Source organism: Aspergillus flavus, chromosome 5 (assembly GCF_009017415.1).
Source record: "Aspergillus flavus chromosome 5, complete sequence".
Classification (NCBI taxonomy): Eukaryota; Fungi; Ascomycota; class Eurotiomycetes; order Eurotiales; family Aspergillaceae; genus Aspergillus; species Aspergillus flavus.
The window spans coordinates 1983361-2006652 of record NC_092408.1 but is presented as its reverse complement, the minus strand read 5'-3'; the positions used below and the strand labels follow the sequence as shown (position 1 = coordinate 2006652).

At 50.0% G+C, this 23292-nt stretch overlaps 7 protein-coding genes across 7 annotated transcripts; 6 read left to right on the top strand and 1 right to left on the bottom strand.

Moving 5' to 3' along the window:
* Positions 1-31: 31 nt before the first annotated feature.
* Positions 32-1747, top strand: F9C07_2163410 (PAP2 domain protein). The gene is made up of 3 exons (XM_041292922.2): positions 32-454; positions 528-717; positions 782-1747. The coding sequence occupies exons 1-3, from the start codon at positions 407-409 to the stop codon at positions 1246-1248; spliced, it is 705 nt and encodes a 234-aa protein (XP_041147678.1). The 5' UTR covers positions 32-406; the 3' UTR covers positions 1249-1747.
* F9C07_2284874 (transmembrane hyphal anastomosis protein Ham2/Far11) lies at positions 1748-5660 on the top strand. Its single transcript, XM_041286401.2, has 5 exons — positions 1748-4007; positions 4057-4163; positions 4218-4384; positions 4439-4568; positions 4622-5660. Exons 1-5 carry the CDS (start codon positions 2046-2048, stop codon positions 5460-5462), a joined length of 3207 nt encoding a protein of 1068 aa, XP_041147677.2. The 5' UTR covers positions 1748-2045; the 3' UTR covers positions 5463-5660.
* F9C07_2284873 (RNA-binding nuclear protein containing a distinct C4 Zn-finger) lies at positions 5661-7280 on the top strand. Its single transcript, XM_071510726.1, has 2 exons — positions 5661-5861; positions 6015-7280. The coding sequence occupies exons 1-2, from the start codon at positions 5800-5802 to the stop codon at positions 6928-6930; spliced, it is 978 nt and encodes a 325-aa protein (XP_071364422.1). The 5' UTR covers positions 5661-5799; the 3' UTR covers positions 6931-7280.
* A 256-nt stretch (positions 7281-7536) lies between these two features.
* F9C07_6215 (uncharacterized protein) lies at positions 7537-8256 on the top strand (the record flags this gene model as incomplete). Its single annotated transcript, XM_041286400.1, has 1 exon — positions 7537-8256. One exon carries the CDS (start codon positions 7537-7539, stop codon positions 8254-8256), a length of 720 nt encoding a protein of 239 aa, XP_041147676.1.
* A 1497-nt stretch (positions 8257-9753) lies between these two features.
* F9C07_6216 (putative MFS sugar transporter) lies at positions 9754-11468 on the top strand (the record flags this gene model as incomplete). The annotated part of the gene is made up of 2 exons (XM_071511441.1): positions 9754-10318; positions 10354-11468. The coding sequence occupies 2 exons, from the start codon at positions 9754-9756 to the stop codon at positions 11466-11468; spliced, it is 1680 nt and encodes a 559-aa protein (XP_071364421.1).
* Positions 11469-12130: 662 nt separating this feature from the next.
* On the bottom strand, positions 12131-17052 carry F9C07_2163396 (uncharacterized protein). Its single transcript, XM_041292919.2, has 2 exons — positions 14486-17052; positions 12131-14432 (listed from the first exon to the last, which is right to left on the bottom strand). The coding sequence occupies exons 1-2, from the start codon at positions 16317-16319 to the stop codon at positions 12463-12465; spliced, it is 3804 nt and encodes a 1267-aa protein (XP_041147674.1). The 5' UTR covers positions 16320-17052; the 3' UTR covers positions 12131-12462.
* Positions 17053-17425: 373 nt separating this feature from the next.
* F9C07_6218 (putative COPII vesicle coat protein Sec16) lies at positions 17426-23015 on the top strand (the record flags this gene model as incomplete). Its single annotated transcript, XM_041292874.1, has 2 exons — positions 17426-22382; positions 22441-23015. The coding sequence occupies 2 exons, from the start codon at positions 17426-17428 to the stop codon at positions 23013-23015; spliced, it is 5532 nt and encodes a 1843-aa protein (XP_041147673.1).
* Between the last annotated feature and the right edge of the window lie 277 nt (positions 23016-23292).

The following is a 23292-nucleotide window of genomic DNA, read 5'->3' as shown; positions in this document are numbered from 1 at the left end:
GAGGCAAAAGCGGCGAGGGACACGGGCTCCCGCCTGACGAGCATGTGACACGTTTAAAAAGTTCTGGGCTGTCGTAACCACGGCTTGCATTCATGCTTAATATTGTACACAACCTGGTTCTCAAGACTGGGTCCTGTTCTGAGGTTGAAGATTCCTTGCATATTCCCATGTCCATAATGTTTGTCGGTCAATGATATCTGCTTGTTCATTCATCTCTTCGCATATAAATTGAATCTATTGCTTCTTCAATACTCCCATCTTGTTATCTATCGGGCCCTTATCTCATTACTGTCCTAAACGGAGGACCGGAGAACGCTTGAGGAAGTGCAAAGCGAGAGAAGGAGGAGAAAGATCACAAATAAATAAAGACTAAAGTAATCTCTGTTGGCGCTTTCGACTCATCAACATGACTGACACGCCACTGGCATCTTTGTCTTTGACACATGTCCATTATGTAAGTTTCTTCTGGTTTCCACGCGCGTTTTTGAGTGCTCTACGAACTGATGAGGCATGTGCATTCATCGTAGAATCCGAACGACCCGCTCTCCTTTTTATCGGCCTGGCTTGCCCTAGTTCCCCAGGCATTATGCGTGACATATGTCACTCTTATCTGGGCCACAAGAGAGATGGAGGTGCTATTGATGTTCGCAGGCCAGATGGGTTGTGAAGCATTGAACTTTGTGCTAAAGCGAATCATTCAAGAGGAAAGGCCGAAACGTACGTCAAGTGGTATATGACTAGACCTAGTTGTGTTCAGACATTGACCCGGAACCCATGACAGAAATGCTTGGTAAAGGCTATGGCATGCCATCATCCCACGCCCAATTTGTCGCCTACTTCGCCGTCTATCTGGGGCTGTTCCTTATCTTTCGGCATAATCCCGCGCACCCTGAGTCATCATTTCACATTCTCATACGGATTGTACTTGCCATGGGCTTGAGCGTTGGCGCCAGTGCCGTGGCCATCAGTCGTATATATCTGAACTACCACACGCCTAAACAGGTTTTGGCAGGCTGTGGTGCTGGTATTGGGTGTGCCTTTGGTTGGTTTCTTATCACGGCATTCCTCCGGGCACACGGCTGGATTGACTGGGTACTCGATTTGACCGTATCGACGCAGTTGAGACTACGGGATTTGGTGGTAAGTGAAGATCTAGCCGAGGCCGGATGGCAAAAATGGGAAGCAAAGCGGAAGTTGAAGCGTCGTGGGCATATTAATAGTGATCCCCGGTCCCCGAAAACAGATTGAACAGTATAGGTACTTGAGCCACGTATATTTCGTTCCTTAAACTTTGAGAGAAATGGGCTTACAACGTGTTGATCGCGATGCCCTTGGATCCACTTCTTTTGGCATTCTCGTCAATATATATATACACCATATACATGTCAAAGCCGCAAGGCCTTTGTGACTTTATTGGAAAGTTCTTATTATGCTTACACATGATAACAGATCCCAGGTTTAGGATATGCTCTTTTGGAAGGTACAAGATCCTTAATGTGCCATGTGGGAATATGCTGGGTCCCGTACTAATTGAATACATGGTGAATGGCGGTGAGAGCCTAGTTGTATTATATTCAATGGGGACACATTACTGCTATGCGCGTGAGGAAAGATATCTTCGTAGTATCACTTTGAGGTATGTTATAGAGAGAGCGCAAATAGCAATAGAACGTTGTAACTCAAAAACCACTTGATTCCGGTACCTTGATATACTTCTGTTGCGGTGTATCGCACGTGATCGGTCTCGCCCGCAGATGGGCAACTGTTCCGTCGCGTGGCCATCGTTTATTTAATCGAGCATGCTGCGGAACTGTGCTTCGTCAAAGCCGCCAAGAGACTCCATCATGTCTCCTTGACTTCACTGATTAACATGCCAGGCCTTGCCCATTTCTGCACCCAGGTCTACTATTAGAACATATAACGATAACACCTATTTTAACTCTCTTTTCTACTTGTTTTGCCAAGAACAGATACCCCTGACATTCTTGCACATTTTACATTTAATTATTATAAGAGACGAGAGATAAGCTCTCAGAGCCTAAAGGATGGATGATGCATCAGAGCCTGCCGACACGGCCGTGCCAGAACACCACATTGTCAAGGCAGATGAGGTCGACCAAACAGGGACAGATATCTCTCCTGTCTCAGACGATCAGCTAATGGAAGAAGTCGCCGAGGGCCTACGGCAGGAGCGAGTCTCAGGGAGCACGCCGTCTGCCCCAGGTGAAGTCCCTATGGAGGCTGGAAAACCATATCGGCGACCGGAGTTGCGTCGGGATGCTGCAGCTCCACCGCTGCCTCTACAGCCTCCACCACCAGCTCCAGTGCAGCAGAGTTCAGAAAGGCCCACGGACTCACTAAGTCTTGCACAACTCAGGCAATTCGTGCAGGAAATGCCTAGGATTGAGCAGCCTGCTTATGCATTTGTATATGCCGATTCTCAGCCATTTGCGGAAGAGATCGAAGAATGGTTCCAGTACAGCGAGTTTGACAGAGCTATGCTGCTGGGGATGAAATCATCGTTTGAGAAGAAGTGGGCTTCTTTCCTCGAGGCTCAGAACGCAGAATCCTCGCAGGTATCATGGATAGATACTACTGATGATCAGCGAAGGGCATTCATGGCTCAGATGGTAAATGGCATACGAGAGCGTGAGGTCTCGGTGCGTCTTGAAGCCCTGGAAGTCGTTTGTTATACTGTGACTGGTGTATGGGGTACCACTGCTGGAAGAGATGTAGATGACTATCCTGAAGATCCGTCTCCCATGGAAACCGCAGAGGTCCCCAAGTCTAAGTCATTACAAATCAGTTGGATCGAAAATAATGCCAACCTGGTGCTTGAAAGCTCAGGCCTGGCACCATTGTTCGAGTGTCTATGCCGCATTTTTGAAAGAAACCGCACCTCTTATAGTAGTGAGCCTGCTAGCGCTGGGGCCGAGAGCGCGAACCCAGCATCTCTCGCTGCCATGGAGCGCGAGGCAAATTTGATTCTTACGGCCTTTTACATGATCGTGGAAGTCGGTAGGAAACAAGAAGCCCAAGATCCGCGGCACACACCATTAAGGAATGCCCTGATTGGCTTGAAGCCGAATCTATTGGTATTCCTGGTCGAAGTTATCGCACGCCTGCGGTGGGATGACTCTGCTAACATTCCGCTTACGAGGATAATCCTCTTATTTTGGAAGTCATTGCTCCTCTTCTTTGGCGGCAGTGATGAATTGAAAAGAGCCAAGGAGGAATTGGAACCAAAATTTAAGGAAAGGGAGGATGATACGTCTCGGAGGACGCCTTTTCTTACTGCATCACCTCTTGATTATCACATCTTTCGGCAAGAAATTACTTCTAAATACCCGGCCTATAACCCGCCACCACCTGTAGTTCCTCTGGAACTAGAGAACAATTCTATTCTCCCTCCTCTTCCCCAGCATCCCAGCAGAGGAGCTTCGTCCAATGGACTCTTTTCTGGGGTCGGCCCATCTGTTGCAGGTGGTAATGGTTCTATCCTTCACCAGTCAGTCCACATAGCAACACCTGCACCTTCTCCTCCTCCATCACCAATTGGCCCAGGGGGTAAAGCGGGGAAAAAGCAAAACTACCAGACCAACCAAAACTTCCCCTTCATGTACCCACCTCTAGATGTTTCTAGCAACGATATCGGCGGCAAAGGTACAACCGAGCTTCAAGATGTACTCGTTGGCAAGAGATGGGAGGGAAGTGACGTACCAGCTTCAATCATCGAGGCTGGCAAACTTTTCTCGACACACGTCAAAATGACTAGAGCGATGCGACAACTTTGGGAAGAGCGAGAACGGTTTATGAAATATGATCGCGGCTGGTACCTAGATGATAGTGGGGCCCCATCCGATGAGAATATTCCTGACGAACTTCTGGAGGACTTTCAAGACTTAGATTTGAAGCAGGGAAAGAAGAACACTCCACGATGGTCGCCCAGCAAGGAAACCGACGACGAAGATATCCAGCGGCGCTTGGATGCCGTTGAGTCTTTCTACGTGAGTTTTCCCCGTATTTTTAGAATACCTGGTCTGACAAGTTTTCTAGACGCAAGCGCTTGTGCATTTGCAATCCATCACCATTGTATTCTTGAAGATAATCCTGACAAATGTCAGTGCTATGGTGAACCAGACCCAAGGCAGCCAAGGAATGAGGTATGGACCCTAACTCTGGTCTTCGTACTCAAGAATGAGTTAACATGTCCTTAGCGATGGTTACGGCGTTAATGGATCCGGGCCCGGGCCAGCATCCATCACCGAGGATTTGAACTCCGAGGCTGCCATCGAGGAACTTGACAATGTCCGGCTTCGGGAGATTACTGGAAAAGCTATTTCAGGATCTTTGTTGCTTCTGGTAAAGTGGTTCAAAAGATCTCGTACGCTAATAAACCTAGCGCAGATCGAATGGTAACTTTGCTGACCGAGGCTAGACATATTGAAATTTGAATATATGACGCAGTTGTTGCTCGATTCCAATTACCTGCCGTTGATATTGAAGATGTTTGCCCACCAAGATATTGATCAAGCTGTGGCACAGAAGTTTGACCGCAAGGAGCTGGGGTACGCACCTTTTCAATTATAACTCACCGGCCAGAATTACTGACAAGAATAAGATTCTTCCATTTCTGTCTTCTTCAGTCGGACCAACCGCCAGAACCATCGCATTCGGACGAGGAATCGAGTGGGGATGAGGCGGTACCTCCCCCAATTGCTCGGCATCGATCACAAGTGGATCCAGGTAACTCTTCCGTACGAGTACAATCCCCGGAGGATGCCTTTGAAGAATTTTTAAACGAGCCCGATCTTCCTCGTCCTGAGGTGGACGAGCTGGGATACCCTACCGCACCTCCACCCAAAGAGCCGATCAAGGTGTTTTCATTCCGCAACTTTTTCTCGGCTATCAATTACTTGCATATCATGCAGAAGATTACCCGTGATAAAGCCCACAGATGTCTGTTGCTGGTTCAATACAAATCTAGTACTATCCTTCGAAAAGGGCTGAAAATACCAGACCCGCATCTACGGTTCTACACTCTCAAGCTCTTCAAGTCACAGGTCCCATACTGTGGCCGCAAATGGCGCCAAAGCAACATGCGTGTGATCACCGCCATCTACCTCTACTGCCGTCCGGAGCTGCGAGATGACTGGCTGGCAGGATCAGACATCGATGCGGAGGTGGAAGAAGCCTTGCCGCTCGAACAAGCACTCCGTGGCCTAACACACTGGTGGCACTTGCGGCGGTATAAAGACGTAATGGGCGGTGAGGAGGGCGCATCACTCATGGAAGAGGAGCGCGATTTCTTTGTGCGAGAGCTCGAAGCAATGGGCTGGGGATTTGCAGGCGAGGAGATGCTCAATGGCACTAGCGAGGAAGCTGAGATGGCTGCTGCTGGTGGGCAGTTACCAGAAGGAACTGAGTGGGACGGCGGCCCATTGCAGATGGAGGGGTGGTGAGGCGATTTTTATCTTGAAAAAATCTGTTTCTTCATCATAGAGTATAATGACAATCATGAATGAAATACATATACCCCAATAGAAGTGATCATTTGGCTCTCAGTCATATCGGACCAAGCACAATCTACTAATCTGGAGCGATATTGACCAGTTGGAGATGATGTTTTGCAATCGTCTTATCGATAAGGACGCCCACGTGACTATCACTGCGGCAACTTTTTTTTTGCGGCAGAATCGATTATTCTCCCAAAGTCTAGCCGGATAGCAAAGATATTTCTTCTCCCAACCACGGCGGTTTAGGCCCTTATTTTGAGATTTCTGGCCGGCTCTAGTCAAGATGTCGTCAGATGAGATTGTCTGGCAGGTTATCAACCAGCAATTCTGTTCCTATAAACTAAAGTAAGTTACTGATGAAAATGCTTGCATATCTTCCGCCGAAAAAAAGAAAAGAAAGAAAAGAAAGACGATAGGCCGATGCGAAGGAGGAAACAAAGGATAAAATTTTTCATAAATAGAAATAATACATTACTTAACTAACATTTCCACCCCCAGGACAACCAAAGGCCAAAATTTCTGCCGAAACGAGTACAATGTCAGCGGTCTCTGCAATCGCCAGTCCTGCCCGCTGGCCAACTCCCGCTATGCCACAGTGCGGTCAGATCCCGAAACGGGCGTGATGTACCTCTACATGAAGACCGTGGAACGCGCGCACATGCCCAGCAAATGGTGGGAACGGATAAGGCTGTCGTCGAACTACGCAAAGGCGCTGGAGCAGCTTGATGAGCGACTGATCTACTGGCCCAAGTTCCTGGTGCACAAGTGCAAGCAGCGTCTTACGAGGCTGACGCAGGTGGCTATTCGCATGAAGAAGCTGGCTAAAGAAGAGGAGAGACTAGGAGAGAAGATTGTGCCGAAGATGGCGCCTAAGATTCGGCGGAGAGAGGAAACCCGTGAGCGCAAGGCTGAGTCGGCGGCTAAGGTTGAGCGGGCGATTGAGAGAGAGCTTATTGAGAGATTACGCAGTGGTGCTTATGGTGAAGCGCCGCTGAATGTGGAGGAGGGTATCTGGAAGAAGGTGCTTCGCGGCCTGGAGCGCGCGGGAGAGGGTGAGCGCGATGAGGATCTAGATGATGGAGAGTTGGAGGAGGAAGAGGAAGGTGTTGGTGAGGTTGAGTACGTTAGCGATCTTGATGAGGAGGAGGACCTGGAAGATATTGAAGATTGGCTTGGTGCGGAGTCGGGAGACTCAAGTGATGACTATGATGACGAGGATGATGAGGATGACGACAGTGACGATGAGAGTGACGACGAGGATGCTAGCGAGCACAGCGAGGATGAGAAGAAGAAGCCCGCCCCTGGCTTCAAGAGGAAGCGTCCTGCTCCCCAGGCTAAACCCCGGAAGAAGGGTCCTCGGATCGAGATCGAGTACGAAACCGAGGGCGCTGGCAAGGAAAATCTCTTCGCTTAAGACGGAGACCTTCCTTGAATCTTGGAAACACCAACTTGAAAAAAAGCAAAAAGCATTCTGGTCTGTTGTTTTTTGCACGGCGTTGTCTGGCTGTTGTCTCTGAAGTCACATCTGCTACGATCGGGCGTCATACCCAGTCTCTGCATAGTTTACCAACACCTTCCTGGTCCTGCGGATTTAATATGGAATTTACTCTTATTTTAACATACTTCAAGCCCCTTAAGGTAAAGTGGTGGTAACTGATAGTGACCCATGGTAGATATACTCCATACTCCTGGAAGACAGGCGCGGCTCACGTGCCGCGGTGAAACAAGCGAGTGGAGCGCCAAGTGTAATGACTTAATGAAGCCAAATTAACCTCCTGGCAAAGAATGTGGCAGACACTTTCTGTCTCCTCCTTGGGCGGCTGTTAGTTGTGATACCGTATTCATTGTCATTATCATTGTAACTCGCACTGCCCGTAACTGTCAGTTTCGAAAATCTTTTATTGGACATTCCGGTGTTGTCGCATTCGTTCCGTCCACACCGCATCGCGTTGCCGCCATCGCACACCCCCGCCATTATACCAACATTCAGTGTCACTCCTGAACGACGAACTACAACATAATGTCTTCCTATTTCTCCTCTCTCACGTCCTCTTCGGCGATCTCGAATCTCGGCACCCGCTTGACGTCCCTTCGCCGGGCGATTACTCTGGGCGACGAGGCGGACGACCCAGACCACGAGGACTGCTCTCACATCTCCAACGTTCTACGCGCCTACTATACGGAGAAAGGTCGCCCGTTTCCCGGTTGGCTCCCTCCTGATCCCAAAGCTCCCACGCCTGCGCCGGCCCGGACCATCGCGACGACTCAAATCCAGCCCGGCGCTCATGGTTCGGCCCCGGCAACGTCGATGTACGGACGTGGTAGTGGTGGTGGGTTGGGTGATCTGTGGGGTGATTCGGGCTCGGCACAACCTCCCACCTCCCAAACGGCTAGCTTGCGGCGAGGACGGGCTGCTGGTAGCATGGGTGCGCCGTTGGCGGCCACGAGCAGTGCGCCCCCGGGGTCTGTAGCAACACCACCCAGTCACTCGCCTACCCCGCCGTCGCTGCACCCGGGCGGAGCGCGACCATTGCCCAGTCAGCGAGGTGGATCATATCAATCGCTCTCCGGTTCTCAACCTCTGGAACGGGCAGCTTCGGCGCAGGAAAGGCTTCGGGCTAGATTACATGGAGGCCGGTCGCCTAGTCCCGGGCAGAACCCGAACAGTCGGCCGATTTCACCATACTATGGCGGATCGGATCCTAGCGTACGAAAACCGGTTGGGGGAAGGATGCGATGAAAAAATTAAAAAAAAAAAATAAAAATAAACTAAAAAAAAAAATAAACAAAAAACTGGAGCCCTCCAAAAAAAAATTTTTTTAGCGGTTCTCCAGAAGTTGAGTTTACCCGCGGAACTAGGAAGGAGAAGTGATTTGACGCAGAGGATGGATATCCCACCGAGAAGGCAGGTACTGCTGGTTAGTGTCTGTGTGTCCGGCTGGAGGAAGGCCGTCACTATTTTTTCTTTCTTTTTACGTTTTCTGTTCGTTTCTTCTCAACTAATTAATGTAATTTTGTACTACTGATACATGTACAGTGTAGAGTACTAGAGACAGACTAGAAAGTATTGTGACTTTATGTGCTTGATATCATGTGATTGTATAGGGCGGAAGAACGAAAAGCCACCCATGTAAGTCAGTGAAGAAGACCGACGATAGGTGGATAATAGAATTTTACTACTACCATGTTTGGACCAGAGTAGCGAGGATATACTGTTAGTAGACTAGTACTAGTACACACCGAGTGGTAGCAGATTACCTCACGAAAAATGGAGACCCCCCACGTTTTCCAGGGTGAGAAGGACTGGTTCGATATAACTAAGCCTTTCCTGGCAAAATCTTAACCGGGGAACGAGCGAATGAGAGGCTCGGGCGAGCAGGTGGAAGGTTTCCTCGTGCTGGGCGTTTTTGCTTCTCTGCTTTTCTCTCCGATGACGCTCCATAAATCCCGCAATTGACCCTCTTCCATTGGACGCGCCTTGGACGTTTTATATGAAAAAAACCCGGAGACTCCCCGAAATTGTACCGTTGCCGGACTCGGCTTCCTGACTTGTCGTAGTTTTTGCCCTCCACGGGGAAAGGTGTATATGCCGTGTGGGGATCGGCGCTCTCCTCTTTTTTCCACTCCAGGCTTCCCGATGGTCTCCATGCGGAGTGATTCCGGAGTTCTCACCCAACAACATTCCATCTCCAGTTTCTCCTTACTCACGATCCCCCTTGTCCTTTGCCCTTCACAGCACACACTCCTTATTCATCCCGAGAGAGATTTTTTTTTTTTTTTTTTCTTTTTTAACTCGAGACCATGACGTCTCCACTGTCTCGTTGGCTACCAATCTCGTAATCGAGTCATCCAGTAATCGAGTTATCTACCCCAAAGTTTTGAATTGATTCTGTGGATTCTTCTACTACTGTTCCCCCCCCCCCCCCCCCCCCCCCCCCCACAGTCAGGTGCCATCCCGGTACGACAAGAGCCTGGAGAGTTCTTGAAATGGGGTGACGTGCCTGACAATGGCCTTATAAGTCCCGTGCTGTCTCCGCTGCCCGACTTTCTTCTCACTTTTCCTTTTCCTTTCCTTTCTTCTCTTCTTTCGTAGTTGCTAAATGATTCTTTTCCGTCTCCTCTAGAACTCGAGGGACTCTTGTTGATCCATCGGTTGATTATACCATAAATACCTCCCTTGTATTATAAGTTTATACCCCTCCCTGAGTATTTCCAACGATATTCATCAACCTCCATCATGGGGTCCTTAAAGGATGTTGAGGCCTCCCATGATGACCACAAGGATGCTACCGCCGTGGAGATGGATGATATCCTCCAAGACTCCAAGGGCACCGCCGCCTTTGACGAGGCTGCCATGGATATGGAACTCCAACAGCTAGAGAATCAACTGGGTGAATTGAAGAAGTCGCGCTTCGAGCTCGCGCTGCCCAACCCGGCCTACTTTACTTATATCCTAGTCGCATTTGCCTCCCTGGGAGGTTTGCTCTCCGGCCTGGACCAGTCCTTGATCAGTGGTGCCAACCTCTACATGCCCGATGACCTGCACTTGTCTGACTCGCGCGCCAGCTTGGTTAATGCCGGTATGCCGCTGGGTGCCGTGGGTGGTGCGCTAATTCTTTCTCCGGCCAACGAGTACTTGGGCCGTCGTATGGCTATTATCGTATCGTGCATCCTCTACACCATTGGTGCTGCTTTGGAGGCCGGCGCGGTCAACTTTGGCATGATGTTTGCGGGCCGTTTCATTCTAGGTATGGGTGTTGGTTTGGAGGGTGGTACCGTTCCGGTTTATGTTGCTGAATGTGGTATGTAACCAAAATTATGCCTTGTCCCGTTGCAGTCTGGTTCCATCCGCTTACAGTTACAGTCCCATCACGGATTCGTGGTAACCTGGTCTCGCTGTATCAGCTAAACATTGCTCTGGGCGAGGTCCTTGGCTATGCGGTTGCGGCCATCTTCCTGGATGTCAAGGGCAACTGGCGCTATATTCTTGGCTCATCCCTGGTCTTCTCAACCATCCTTCTTGTCGGAATGCTTTTCCTGCCTGAAAGTCCTCGTTTCTTGATGCACAAGAACAAGCCGGTGGAAGCATATGGTGTTTGGAAAAAGATCCGTGGCTTCGAGGATATCGATGCCAAGAGTGAGTTCTTAGGTATGCGCCAGTCGGTGGAGTCGGAAAACGAGGAGCAGCAGCACACCAAGAAGTACGCCTGGATGGACTTCTTTACCAATCCACGTGCTCGCCGCGCCATGGTCTACGCCAACATCATGATTGTCCTCGGCCAGCTAACGGGTGTCAACGCCGTAATGTACTACATGGGTACTCTTATGGAAAATATCGGGTTCGACAAGCGCAACAGTGTCTTCATGTCGCTTGTGGGTGGTGGTTCTTTGCTGATCGGCACAATCCCGGCGGTCATGTACATGGAGAAATTCGGTCGGCGTTACTGGGCCAATACCATGCTGCCGTGTTTCTTTATTGGTCTTGTTTTGGTTGGCGTGGGTTATCAAATCAATCCCGAACGAAACCCAGTGGCCGCCCAGGGCGTCTACCTCACCGGCATCATTCTCTACATGGGTTTCTTTGGCTCATACGCTTGTCTGACCTGGGTTATCCCATCCGAGGTGTTCCCCACCTACCTTCGTAGTTATGGTATGACTACTGCCGACGCCAACCTTTTCCTATGCTCGTTCATCGTCACATACAACTTCACCGCTATGATGAAATCTATGACCCGTATCGGTCTCACATTGGGCTTCTACGGTGGCATCGCCGCAATCGGCTGGGTCTACCAGGTCATCTTCATGCCAGAAACGAAGAACAAGTCTCTGGAAGAGATCGACGAGCTGTTCTCCAAGCCCACGTCATATATCGTCAAGGAGAACATGAAGAGCACTGCGCAGATCATCCGGGATCTCTCCCATTTCCGGTTCAAGAAAGTGTTCAGCCCCTAGTCTCGACAGGAGACCTGTTCTTTATCTTAATCTGCCTGGGGCTGTGGTATACGCCACCGGGGATATCTCTCTTCTTCAACGATTCAGAAGCAAAGGTGATGAGCAATGCTGTGTTATGATCTGTATGCATCATGTTATGTTTTGCATGTCTGGGGAGTTACTATCCGCAGCAGGCATTGACCTCTTGGTTATTAATATATGTAGTAAAACAACCCTTCTCTCAAATGAAGCATCAAAGTACCTTGGACCCTTTCTGGTGACAATATTATTTCAAAATAACAATATTAAAACGGTAACCCGAGACTTTTAATTATAAGGTGGCGTTTAGGGTAAGTGCTCACTATACCTTACGTAGTCTAAAAGTGTAGTATTTAGATATTTTCAGACACCATTAGTAAGTGTTCCAGGACTCTGCCTTTATACTGTGGCCGTATTTCAACTCCCCTCAAGGGCTCGGTGCTTGCTAGATTATATAGACTAGTTCTATGAACTCGATTTAATGCCACGATATAGACATGTTACCGCGGGGAGTAAGTCTTAGCAATCGGCGATCTCGTCTGCTAAGAAAAAGAAGTCATTCTTAACACAATATATACCTTACTTGAAAGTCCTCATATCATTATCTAGTAGCTCGGCCTTTTCATACGGAAAAGAATGGTGCATCGTTTGAACGCACGAGACCGAGGTTGCTTTCTGTTATACGATTAACCATGAAGGCAAGGCCCTGCAGATTCCTGAGAAAAGTAGGCACAAGTAAACCAGTGAAATTCTAAAATGCTATATATCAACCATGACAGTGCCTCAGCGGCAATATCAAAAGAAATGCTTATTACAGGCATACAATAGATATCACAAATGAAAAGCGCCCGCTCAAAACACATTTCAACCGATGGAATATTCTTATCACATGCGAGAAAGATAGGGTGGTGGTGGTAGAGGTTAGTAGGAAACAGAATCAAGTCAGGAAGGCAAGTAAGAGGATAATATGATTAAGCTAGCCCCTCACTTTCCGATAACTCGGAGGATGCCAGGATCGTTGAATCAACTTTCCAGCCCAGACGGGGATGATGGCCACGGCGACCACGGCGACAACACGCCAGACCCAATCCACGGTGATCACGTACTGCAAGTCGAAGTATTCGCCTAGGAAGGGGACGCTGGCAGCGTACAGGAGGGCTGTGCCTAGGAGACAGAAGATCATTACGGGGTGCCAGGTAGTTATGGCGATGGCGACCATTAGAAGTTCGTTGATCACCAGGGCTGTGAATGATACGCTGATGAGCCGGGGTCCTGCGATTGTGTCTAGGAGGATCTGGGAGAGGCCTTGGATTATGGCCCCCTGGTATACGGAGATCAGGACCCAGGTGAAGAAAGAGCGATAACTTAGACTGCGGCCGGATTTGAGTTCTTTGTACAGTTCGGGGTAGAGATTGGCGAGGTGCTCGTCAACGTCACGATCAAAGACTAGGGAGAAGACGGGGGCGTTGGTGTAAACGGTAGCATAGCCGACCATAAGCCAGTTGATAAAGAGACCCTTGGGATCAAAGTGACTGGCAATGCTGTACATGGTCTGACAGGCGCTGATGATGAGACCGCGATGCATGATAAACTGTGCTAACTTGGCAGACCGCTTGTAGGAATTGCGTCCGTGCCAGACCAGGAGCTTGGTGAGGTGGTGAAACTGCGTAATGCTGAAATCTGCTGCAAGGGAAGCCTGGCGTCCTTCTTTACCAACGATACCAATTCCCACATCAGCCGACTGAATCATGGACACATCGTTGCCACCATCTCCTATGCAGCAGACTCGCTTTTTGGTATGCTGACGGATCAAGTCCGCAACCTCGGCTTTCTGAGTTGGGGAACATCGACACGCAACAACAGCGGGCAACAGGACTGCAACTGATATGAACGCTGACCGGAATTGACCAAGCATGAGAGCGAGAGATTCGCCATCAATAAGCAGGCAACAGTCAGTTTTGTTACGCAGGAAATCCAGAGCTTCCTGGGCAGTCGATTTGTCTTTGACTTTGGCGACAGTATGAATGTACTGTCCTCTGGCAACTAGTTTCGCAGAAATAGCCACACAACGTGCTGTCTCCACCTTGTCACCCGTCAACATCCAGATTTTTATTCCAGCGTTGCGGAGAAGTTCTAGTGATGGCTTAACGTCCCTTTGCAAACGGTCTTCGACCCCAGTCACCCCAAGGAGTTCCAGGTCTCGTTCAAGATACTCGCTGATGACCTTGGCCATCCCGATATCCCGTCCTTGGAGAGCAAGCGACGCTTGCTTGTACTTCACATCGAATTCCTGGTACTGCTGCAAGGAAAGCCGTTTCCTTCCCACAACCAGAGTTCGCAGGCCCTCTCGAGCCATGTTGGCAGTTTCCTCATCAAGCCAATCGTTTGCTGCAACGATCGAGGTCATAACCGTGTCTGCACCCTTTTGATAAAACCAGATCTCGGGCCCTTGTTTGGGAGATTCTAATATCCCACCATCTGTCTCAAATTGTACGATAATGCCCATACGTTTGCTATCGGAAGTGAAAGGGAAAATCTCAAGTATGCGAGCACGTACAACAACGCTTCGAGTGTGCGTAGACTCGAGAACTATCGTCTGACGGTCACGATAGGCCAGTTTGAGCCCAACCTCCTCGGTGTACCTGACAATGGCAATTTCATCCGGCGAAGAGGCCTGGTAGTTTGTTACTTTCACGCCATCTTCGTCATCTGTTGTCGGCGTAACATTGTGGCACAGAGCAAGAGCGAGGATCACATCCCTGACACGCGAACCTATTTCTCTCCGCGTGCGGGGAGCTGCCCCAAGTCCTGTTTGAGTTCCAAAAGGCGTTGAAGGAGTGGTCAATGAGCTACCAGAAAAGCTTTGTCTGACATACGAGGCCACCTCCTCCATAGCGTCGTTTGCATATGACACAGTTCCAACATGGATCTTCTTCAACTCCATTTCTGCCCAAATCAGTTGACCAATAGTTTTATACAAAGAAGGGAGAGGAACATACCGTTCTGGGTCAGAGTTCCTGTCTTGTCCGACAACAGGTACTCAATTCTACCGAGATCCTCAGGTATTGTGCTTGTTCTTACAACGGTGCCAGGTATATCCTTGTCTCGCTCAATGAAACGACCGTACACCGACTTGGCCATATCCAAGTTGACACGCAAGCTCATGGGGATAATCGTAGAGAAGAGAATGAGATAGATCATAATCGCAACATACCACTCTTTATCGTTCGTTGGCTGAAATCCTTCCAAGGCGACCAGAATAATCGACAGGGCGAGGGTCAAGACGCATAGAATTTTGGTCAGGTTGTTAATTTCATACTCCAACAGCCCTACTTTGGAGCGAGATGGGGATGTTGAAAGTGCCGCTCGCGTCTGTGAGCCAGTATAGATAATGACGGCATATGTTATCGTATTTGATGCAAGGACAGTATTAGCCCAGGCCGTGTTATCAATTGTCAGCGGAGCAGATTTGGATTGAACTCCTTCGTTCCCCGAATTATCGCCATCTGTCTTATCAACGTGGGGGTCGTAGAATCCGACAGGAGGCCCTAACTCAATAGTACCCACAAAATCATTTACGCTTTTATCCGGTGCACTTGCAGTAACTTTCAACCGGGAGAGGTCCAGAAGTGGAAGATTTTGCGATAGTACTGATGGTAGACGTAGTTTCCAGTCCGTTTCACCGTCCAGTTGATCTGTGCGTATGAACGTATCGCTAGTCGACGATGTGTTTGTCGTTTCTGCTGCAGTACGCGAGCTAGACTCCACCGTAGGCGGTCCTAAACTTTGGTCCGCCTGTATAAGATCTGAGGATAGTTCCGTCACGGTGTCCTGGTGAGCCGTATCATTCGAGACACTTTTCAGGATCACAACATCGGCAGGAAGCCGTTGGTTCTTTCGAATTTTCAAGACATCGCCAACTTTCAGGTCTCGAGATTTCTTAGTAACTTGGATGGCATTTGCAATCTCGGAGTTAACATCGCCACGCGCAGATAACGTTTGCCTCTCAAGAGGCTTATCGAATGCTAGAACAGAAAACTCCTCTGCATTCGCCTCTGCGTCCCTTCGCCGTCGACCGATATCATCCAAAGCTTCTTTTCCTAGAGATATGGAAACGACGAACGCCAATGGCGCGATATAAGAGGACATATAGCCTATTCGAAGCACGGGAATAATCTGTGAAAGCGCGACAAGGAGGAAGTAGATGTTGAAAAAGAACGAGAATTCGTTGTACAATGTACGGGGCAAGAAACTCCATGGGGTATATTTTGCATTCGAAACGATATTTGGCGGGTATTTAGACCTTTGTACCTGCCCTACAAAAACATCGCGGGGAGGCTTCGCAATCACAGTTTCACTCTCAGTTGACGCCGAAGAGCCAAAGAACAAACTTGCTATGTTAGCACCCGGAAACCGGAATCGACGATTCCTGTGCAGCACTCGCTCGTTGTCCGGAAACGAGCGACCGGACTCATGTCGACCTTCCTCCAGCAGGGGCGCATTGTCATCGGTATAATTGTGAGAGCTCGCGTGGGACCTTCGCAGGCCGTCGTCGTCTCGATCTTCGAGCAAACAATCCATGTCCTCCGATCCCCTGTACGTCCCGGATTGATTCCGGCCCCACACTCGGTCTCTTACGCCCAAGCGCAAATTCCTCAGCGCAATCCCTGGTCCATGGTCCCTTGGTCTCGTTGATTCGTCTGTTGAACGTGGGGAGTGAATTGTTGCCGAAGTTGGATCGAGCTCCTCCAGGTCAAGATCGTCGTCCGAGCCAGAATCATCAGCAATGCTGGCTCGGGCCTTGGGGTTTAAGTAATCGGATGATGAAGGCATGATGAACAGATCACAGACAAATGCGGTGTAAGTCCCCACATCCAGGGGAGCAGTCCTCAAGCTCCTGCACTAGCAAATGATATCATGTCACGTCGAGTTGCATCCAAGACTTTTCAGCAGGACCATTGTTGATGCGGTAAGGAATATTCGGGGGTTTGGTTGCGCAAAATGTCGGCGGTGTGGTTATCAGAGTGGGCGCAAAAATGAATGGAGAGGTACTCCGTACCGGGAGTTATATTTGTGTCTGTTATTGTCAAGAGCAAGGGCGTTCGTAATCTCGAGTGATGGTGGCCTAGAGTATGGAGATGTTAATACCTTAGTCAGGAAGGGCAGTAGTGAGAGGTGTCCAATCACATGATTGGATGGTCGCAGGAGACGTGTACTAATTGTGGCGCATCAATAAATGGGGTGTGTTGTGAAACAGCGATGTCATAAGTGGGCTACAGAGTAATTGGATGGTTAAGATTATAGGACCACTGGCTTGCGTCGATTGATTTTCGGAAGGGCATAATAATTATTACTGGGAGATTGTAATTGTGGCTAGTACTCCATGATGGCCGACTGAATGCTTACCGTGCATAAAATTTTACATTTATTTTGAGAGTTAATTGTGCATCAATACCCACTATATGGACTACGACTAATTAAGATGACAATCAGTTGCTGCACAGCGACGCATCCACGTGACCCTGAAAACGGAATAGGTGGCCCTTCCGCCTGGGAACATTAATCGCCCGCCCCGGATGACGGGCGCGTCCCAAGGGTCCGATAGGTCAATAATAGTTAACTAGTTGGAGTATCATAAGAGAGAATCCGGAAGTCCGTCACGGAATCCATCAGCTGTTGGATTCCCCAAAGTCGTGATTGTTGTTCTTCCTGGATATGCAGCCATGAGTCTTTGTTTTTTCTAATTTCTTGTGATGAATTAATTCCCTTCAACGCAACCTGTGTACATTTCTTATTTCATGTGTTACTAATTAAATAATTCTACGCCGTTGCCATTTTGCCTCGTCGGTCCTTTCAGGGTGAGCGCCTTTGAAAACGTGTCATGCGAGCTATAAAAAGCTGACATTTTACCGCCGAATTAGATCTCATATTCAGCAAACATGGCTCATAATGAGGTATCGGCAGCCTGGCATCCGGCCCTCAGATCGGAGGATGGTGTGCCCTCAAATGCGCCTGTCTCGGACGACCTAACACAGGTCTCGAAAGATTCAATGACAGAATCTGCCGCCGAGCTCAAACCCTCCGAGGCGGTTATCCAAGAGAACGACTTGCATAGCAGCTCTACATCCCCGGATACCGATGCTTCTGTTAACGTTCAGTCTACAGCCGTCCCGGCCGTATTGGACTCAGATACTCCGGTGTACGCTGAGCAAGTCTTGAACCAAGAGAATGCCCAAAAGAACACTGCAGAAAATTCCGCGCAGGAAGATGCCCCAGATCATGGTCAGGAGTTGTCTCAAACAATCTCCGATGAGCCTCATGTTATCGAGACTTCTGAGGAAAGCGCGCCTACTTTGGGGGCTGCTTTTGGGAGCGACGCGAACGGGTCTCACGATACCGCAGCGCCTGATTATATGATGGACGAACCTTCTCCAGCAGAACATGACACTACAGAGCGTCGTGAGGATAATGACGCAGCTTCTTGGTTCAATGAACAGGTTGACAGTGGTGACCGTCAGACTACCAACGAATTTGTGAATGACGATAACCAGGACTTTTGGGGAAGCCCTACAAATGGTGATGCCGGAGACGACTTCTTCAATCAGCTGAAAACTCAAACTAAACCAATTTATATCCCACCAGAAACAGAATCGAGATATGAGGAGGGTGTCCCGTTGCTAGATAATACTGTTGAGTCGCCAGTCCAGCCTTCTATGAAGGAAGAGAGTCAGATTGATAAAATTTTCGAGGATGACGGTGACGATGAAGGTGGAGCATTCTTCAATGAGGTCCAAGGATCTGTACCAAATGAGGGAGTACCATCCCCCCCTATTACTCGCAAGAGCACCACACAGGTCATCGGCTCCCTTGACGCTTCCCCCGACTCCCCGGTCAGCCCCGCATCCTCAACAGCTCAAGAGTTTGACAATATCCTGGCGGCAGCTGCATCAGAGAACCAAGTCAAGGAAGATCTTTCTGACGATGATTTGGCTGCAAAGTGGCAGGCAGAACTATCTGATGACCAGCCTGAGAAGAGCACAGAAGATGACTTAGCTGCTAGGTGGCAAGCAGCGCTTGATGACGATGACGATTTGCTCCTGGAAGATGAGATCGGCAAGGGCCCGAACAATGGTCAGGAGTCACTTCCTCAGAACCCGAATGGGAGTGTTCACGAAACGACCCAAGCAACCCTTAGCAGTCCTTTCGGTACTCCGCAGAGCTCAGCACGACCTCAGGCACAACCCACTAGCTACACGCCACATCAGCCATCCACATCCGATTTACTACAGGGGATACCAGGCATTGCTCCTCAATCAAGTGCCGCTCCAATGCAAGACTATTTTGCGCCCCCGGCCCAACCGCGGCCTACCACAAAGAGAGCGGAGAGCTTCGCAGAACGCTCTAAAGAAGGCTACAAGTCACCCTACGACCTGCCAGATGATCTCACTCGTCCTCGCAAGCCCGTAGTCACCCACAAACCGGTCGTCGCGCAGCCTGGTAGCATGCCACCACCACCTCGGAGTAGCAGCATCCCAGTGCCTCCTACCAATGCGCCAGGGGTCCCTACTCCACCTCCGGCACCATCGACAGTTCCAGCTGTCACGACACCTAAGAACTTCTATGAAGAACTACCTTTGCCACCCCCTCGGCCAAGATCCCGGCCCGCGAGCTCGGGACGCTATACGCCTACTGCTAATATAGTGACGTCTCCACCGTCTCACTCCCAGCCGCCGCCGCCGCCCCCGGCGAACCCATACGCTAGTCTCTCTCCTCCTCCGCAGGATAGTGGTAGTGTCGGGTCTCAAACTCAGTTGCAACAGCCAGAACGCTTAGATCCGTATGCAAATCTATTGGGTCCCGGTGCTCCAGGTGCCCCGGCAGCGCCTAGCGCAGCGTCACGATACTCGCCCAAACCACCTACTTTACAACCTGGAACCAAACCTCCATCGGCACCCAGATATTCTCCTGCACCACCTCAATCCGCTGCTCCTGCACCACCTCGCACCCGGTATGCTTCTCAGCCATCTAGCGTCTCTAGTCAAGGGGCTGTTTTGCCGTTCCAACCACGAACCTCAAGTCCGTTAGCTCATCACGAAAAAGTCTCATACCAACCGCCAGAGGGCCTTGCTATTCGATCCGCCCCAGAATCAGCATCTAGCTATGCTCCCAACGGTATGCAGCCGCGTCCGAATCAGCAGGATGTTTCTAATTCTATCACAGCTCCCGTTGGAGCTGCAGGTTCGGCTGCTGTGACGGCCGTCCCTGAAAACGTGTCGGCAGCCATTCAGCCCACCTCACCTCCGAGAAATCCATATGCTCCTCCAGCGTATATAAACGAATTTTCAAAGCGCGTTGCCCCTATGGCTAGTCCTCCGCCGGCAGTTGTGCCTCCTACTGGTGACGCTCAATTTGTTCCGCCTCGCAGGTCACAAACTCAATCTCCTAGCCAACAGGCGTCGGCTCCAGGATTATCTGTCCCTTCGGATTCTTTACAGCGGCCTGCTTCGGTTCATGCTCCTGCTTCCCCAACGAAGTCCGCCAACCCCTACGCACCGTCTCAGATTTCTATCCATAACCGTGTCCCATCACAGCCACTTGAGTTCATCCCACCGAATGATGGACAGGAACTGGACCCGCTTGAGCGATGGAAGGGCGCCCCAATTGTCAAGTTTGGATTCGGTGGCTCTATAACGTCCTGTTTCCCTAAGCATGTACCTCGATATGCTGCTGGTCAAGCCGCGCCAAAAATCAAGTCTACCCCAGGAGAAGTGAAGATATTTTCAGCCAACGATTGGGTGCCTATCACTGAAGGTATTGTGCAGCACCCAGGCCCACTCAAGAACAAGTCCAAAAAGAAGGACCTAGTTGCCTGGCTTTCGAGTAAAATTGCGGCCTTTGAAAATGAGGGCATCTCTGAAGCAGCTCAATTACATCCTGAGTCTTCGAAACGGCATGATGAGAAGATATTACTGTGGAAGATTGTTCGTGCGTTGGTAGAACACGATGGTGTCTTGGAAGGGTCAGCTGAGGTAGAGAAGTCTTTACGCTACATTATATTTCCTCACCTGCAAAATTCAGAGCCTGAGTCGACTTCCGGAGTCAACCTCCCAGCCTTCAATGCTCTGCCGCCACTGAATGCCCCTTCCCAATCAGATGCTACTGACAGTCAGTCACTAGAGAGCATTCGCAACAGCCTTCTCGTGGGCAACCGGGAGAAAGCTGTTTGGGATGCCGTGGACAATCGTCTCTGGGGTCATGCTATGATAATAGCCTCAACCCTCGATAGGTCTGTCTGGAAGCAGGTCGTTCAAGAATTTGTCAGACGTGAAGTCAAATCTACGACTGGTAACTCGGAGTCACTCGCAGCGCTCTATGAAATCTTCGCTGGGAATGTTGATGAAAGCGTTGATGAGCTTGTTCCTCCGTCGGCAAGAGCGGGCTTCCAGATGGTCAGTAAGGTTGGCGGACAAGGGCCGTCTAAAAATGCCCTTGAAGGTCTGGATAGCTGGAGGGATACGTTGGGACTAGTTTTAAGCAACCGCAGTCCCGAAGACCACAAGGCCCTGTTGGCCCTTGGTCGGCTGCTGTTATCATACGGTCGGACGGAAGCTGCTCATATTTGTTTTATGTTTTCACGAGCCGCGGTATTTGGCGGTGCGGATGACCCACAAACGAGTATAGTTCTACTGGGAGCCGACCACCAGCATTTACCCTTGAACGTGTTGCAGGATGACGATGCAATCTTGCTCACTGAAGCATATGAATACGCGGTTTCAGTCTTGGCGGGCTCTCCTACGTCTACGTTACCACATCTGTTGGCATTCAAGCTCATCCATGCTTGCTCTCTTGCAGAGCATGGTCGCAAATCGGAGGCTTTGCAGTACGTCGATGCCATTACAGCAGCTCTAAACGCAACTACAAAGCCATCCGGCTATCACAACCAACACCTGCTTTTCGGAGTGGACGAGCTCTCAGCGCGCTTGAGACAAACGACCAGTGACAGTGGGTCTTCCTGGATCTCTAGACCAAGCATGGAGAAGGTTTCTGGCTCAATGTGGGCCAAGTTCAACAGTTTCGTTGCTGGTGAAGATAGCGACGCCGCCTCGACGGGTTCCGGGAAAGCTGGAGACGGAGATATTGGGCCATTTGCTAAGTTTTCCGGCACTCCAACCGTCAGTCGATCGCCATCAGTGTCGGACTTTGGGCCCTACTCTTTGCCCGCAGCCCAGTCAGTTCCAGGCAGTGGTCCTTCGCGGTATCAACCTGGCAACCAATACGTCCCCAACTCTTCCCCTGAACAATATCGGGGAAGATCATCCCTTGATTCTCAGAGATCATCGTCGTTCGGGTTCCCGTTTGGGCAACGACGAGGCTCCCAAGAACCATCGACACCTGTTGAAAGTAGTATGTATCAAGGTGGCCCACTTTACGGGTCTCCATCTGCCGCTGGCTATCAATCTACTCCCCCTCAAGCATCGTATATGCCTCTGGCGCCTGTTGTGGAAGATTCAGCCCCTCAGCCCTACCCCGTCGAACCTGCCCCAATGCAAGGATCTCCTGTGAATATTTCACCCTATCAACCCCCTGCTAATGAGTCCTTTGGCGAACCTCTGGATCAAAGTTCGGCGACAGTGCCTGCATCCAGCATGGCCGGCTACGTTCCGCCCGGTGCCGGTGGTGGCTATGAACCGCCTTCTGTCGAAATTAGCGCAGCTCCTGCATTGGATACCACGGAAGAGCCCACCCATCAAGATGTACTAAAAAAGAAGAAGTCCTTCATGGACGATGATGATGATGATGACCTTGCGGCGCGTGCAGCCGCTATTCAGAAGGCCGAAAAGGCACGCAAAGACCGCGAAGCCGATGAGGCCTTCAGAAAAGCTGCAGAAGCTGATGGTAAGTTCTTTCCTCTGATGTTCATCCTTGGACATGTTACTGATCTTGCCGTGCACAGCCAAGAGACCTCCTGCAGCGAAGAAATCATGGTTTGGTGGTTGGTTTGGAGGAGCAAAGAAGGAGAACGACAACAACAACAACTCAGGGGGACCTATCCGTGCCAAACTTGGCGAGGAAAACTCTTTCTATTATGATAAGGAGTTGAAGAAATGGGTCAACAAGAAAGATCCGAATAGCGCCAGTGTATCGCGTGGCACACCGCCGCCACCCAAAGCGTCAGCTCCTAGCAGAAGTGCTAGTGGCAGCACCGCACCGCCTGCGGCAAGCATGGGTTTGGGACTGGATAGTAGACCTCCATCGTCTGCAGGTGCTCCTCCGTCACTATCCAGTAGCCCAGCGCCACCCTCGCTTGCTGCTCCCCCACCTATGCTAGGCACTGCTCGGTCAGCCTCTACTAGTGCAGCCATGCCCACGCCACCAATAGGCTCGTCTTTGCCCCCTCCTCCTCGCCCTGCAACATCGTTGAGTAATGCCAGCTCCATAGATGACCTTCTTGGAGCACCACAGGCGCGCAAGGGCACATCTGCCAAGGGACGGAAGAAGGGCCGATATGTCGATGTGATGGCGAAATAAGCTGACCAGCCTACTAGATGCGGGGTCTTTATCTTTTCTTTTGTGTGATCATGTCTTACGATTTTCCTAATTCCCGGCCTCACGTTACTCTTTGCACATCGTGAAGCTTATACGGCTTGCGTGTGCTATAGAATTCTTCTACCCCACTGCACAAAAGTCTTGCATAGTGTGTTGCCTCGATGAGGAACACATTCTTCTTTACAACCCCTCTGCATGATCAATATATTCCCGTGTACAATAAATAGTATATGCATATGCACCTTATGCAATGCTTATT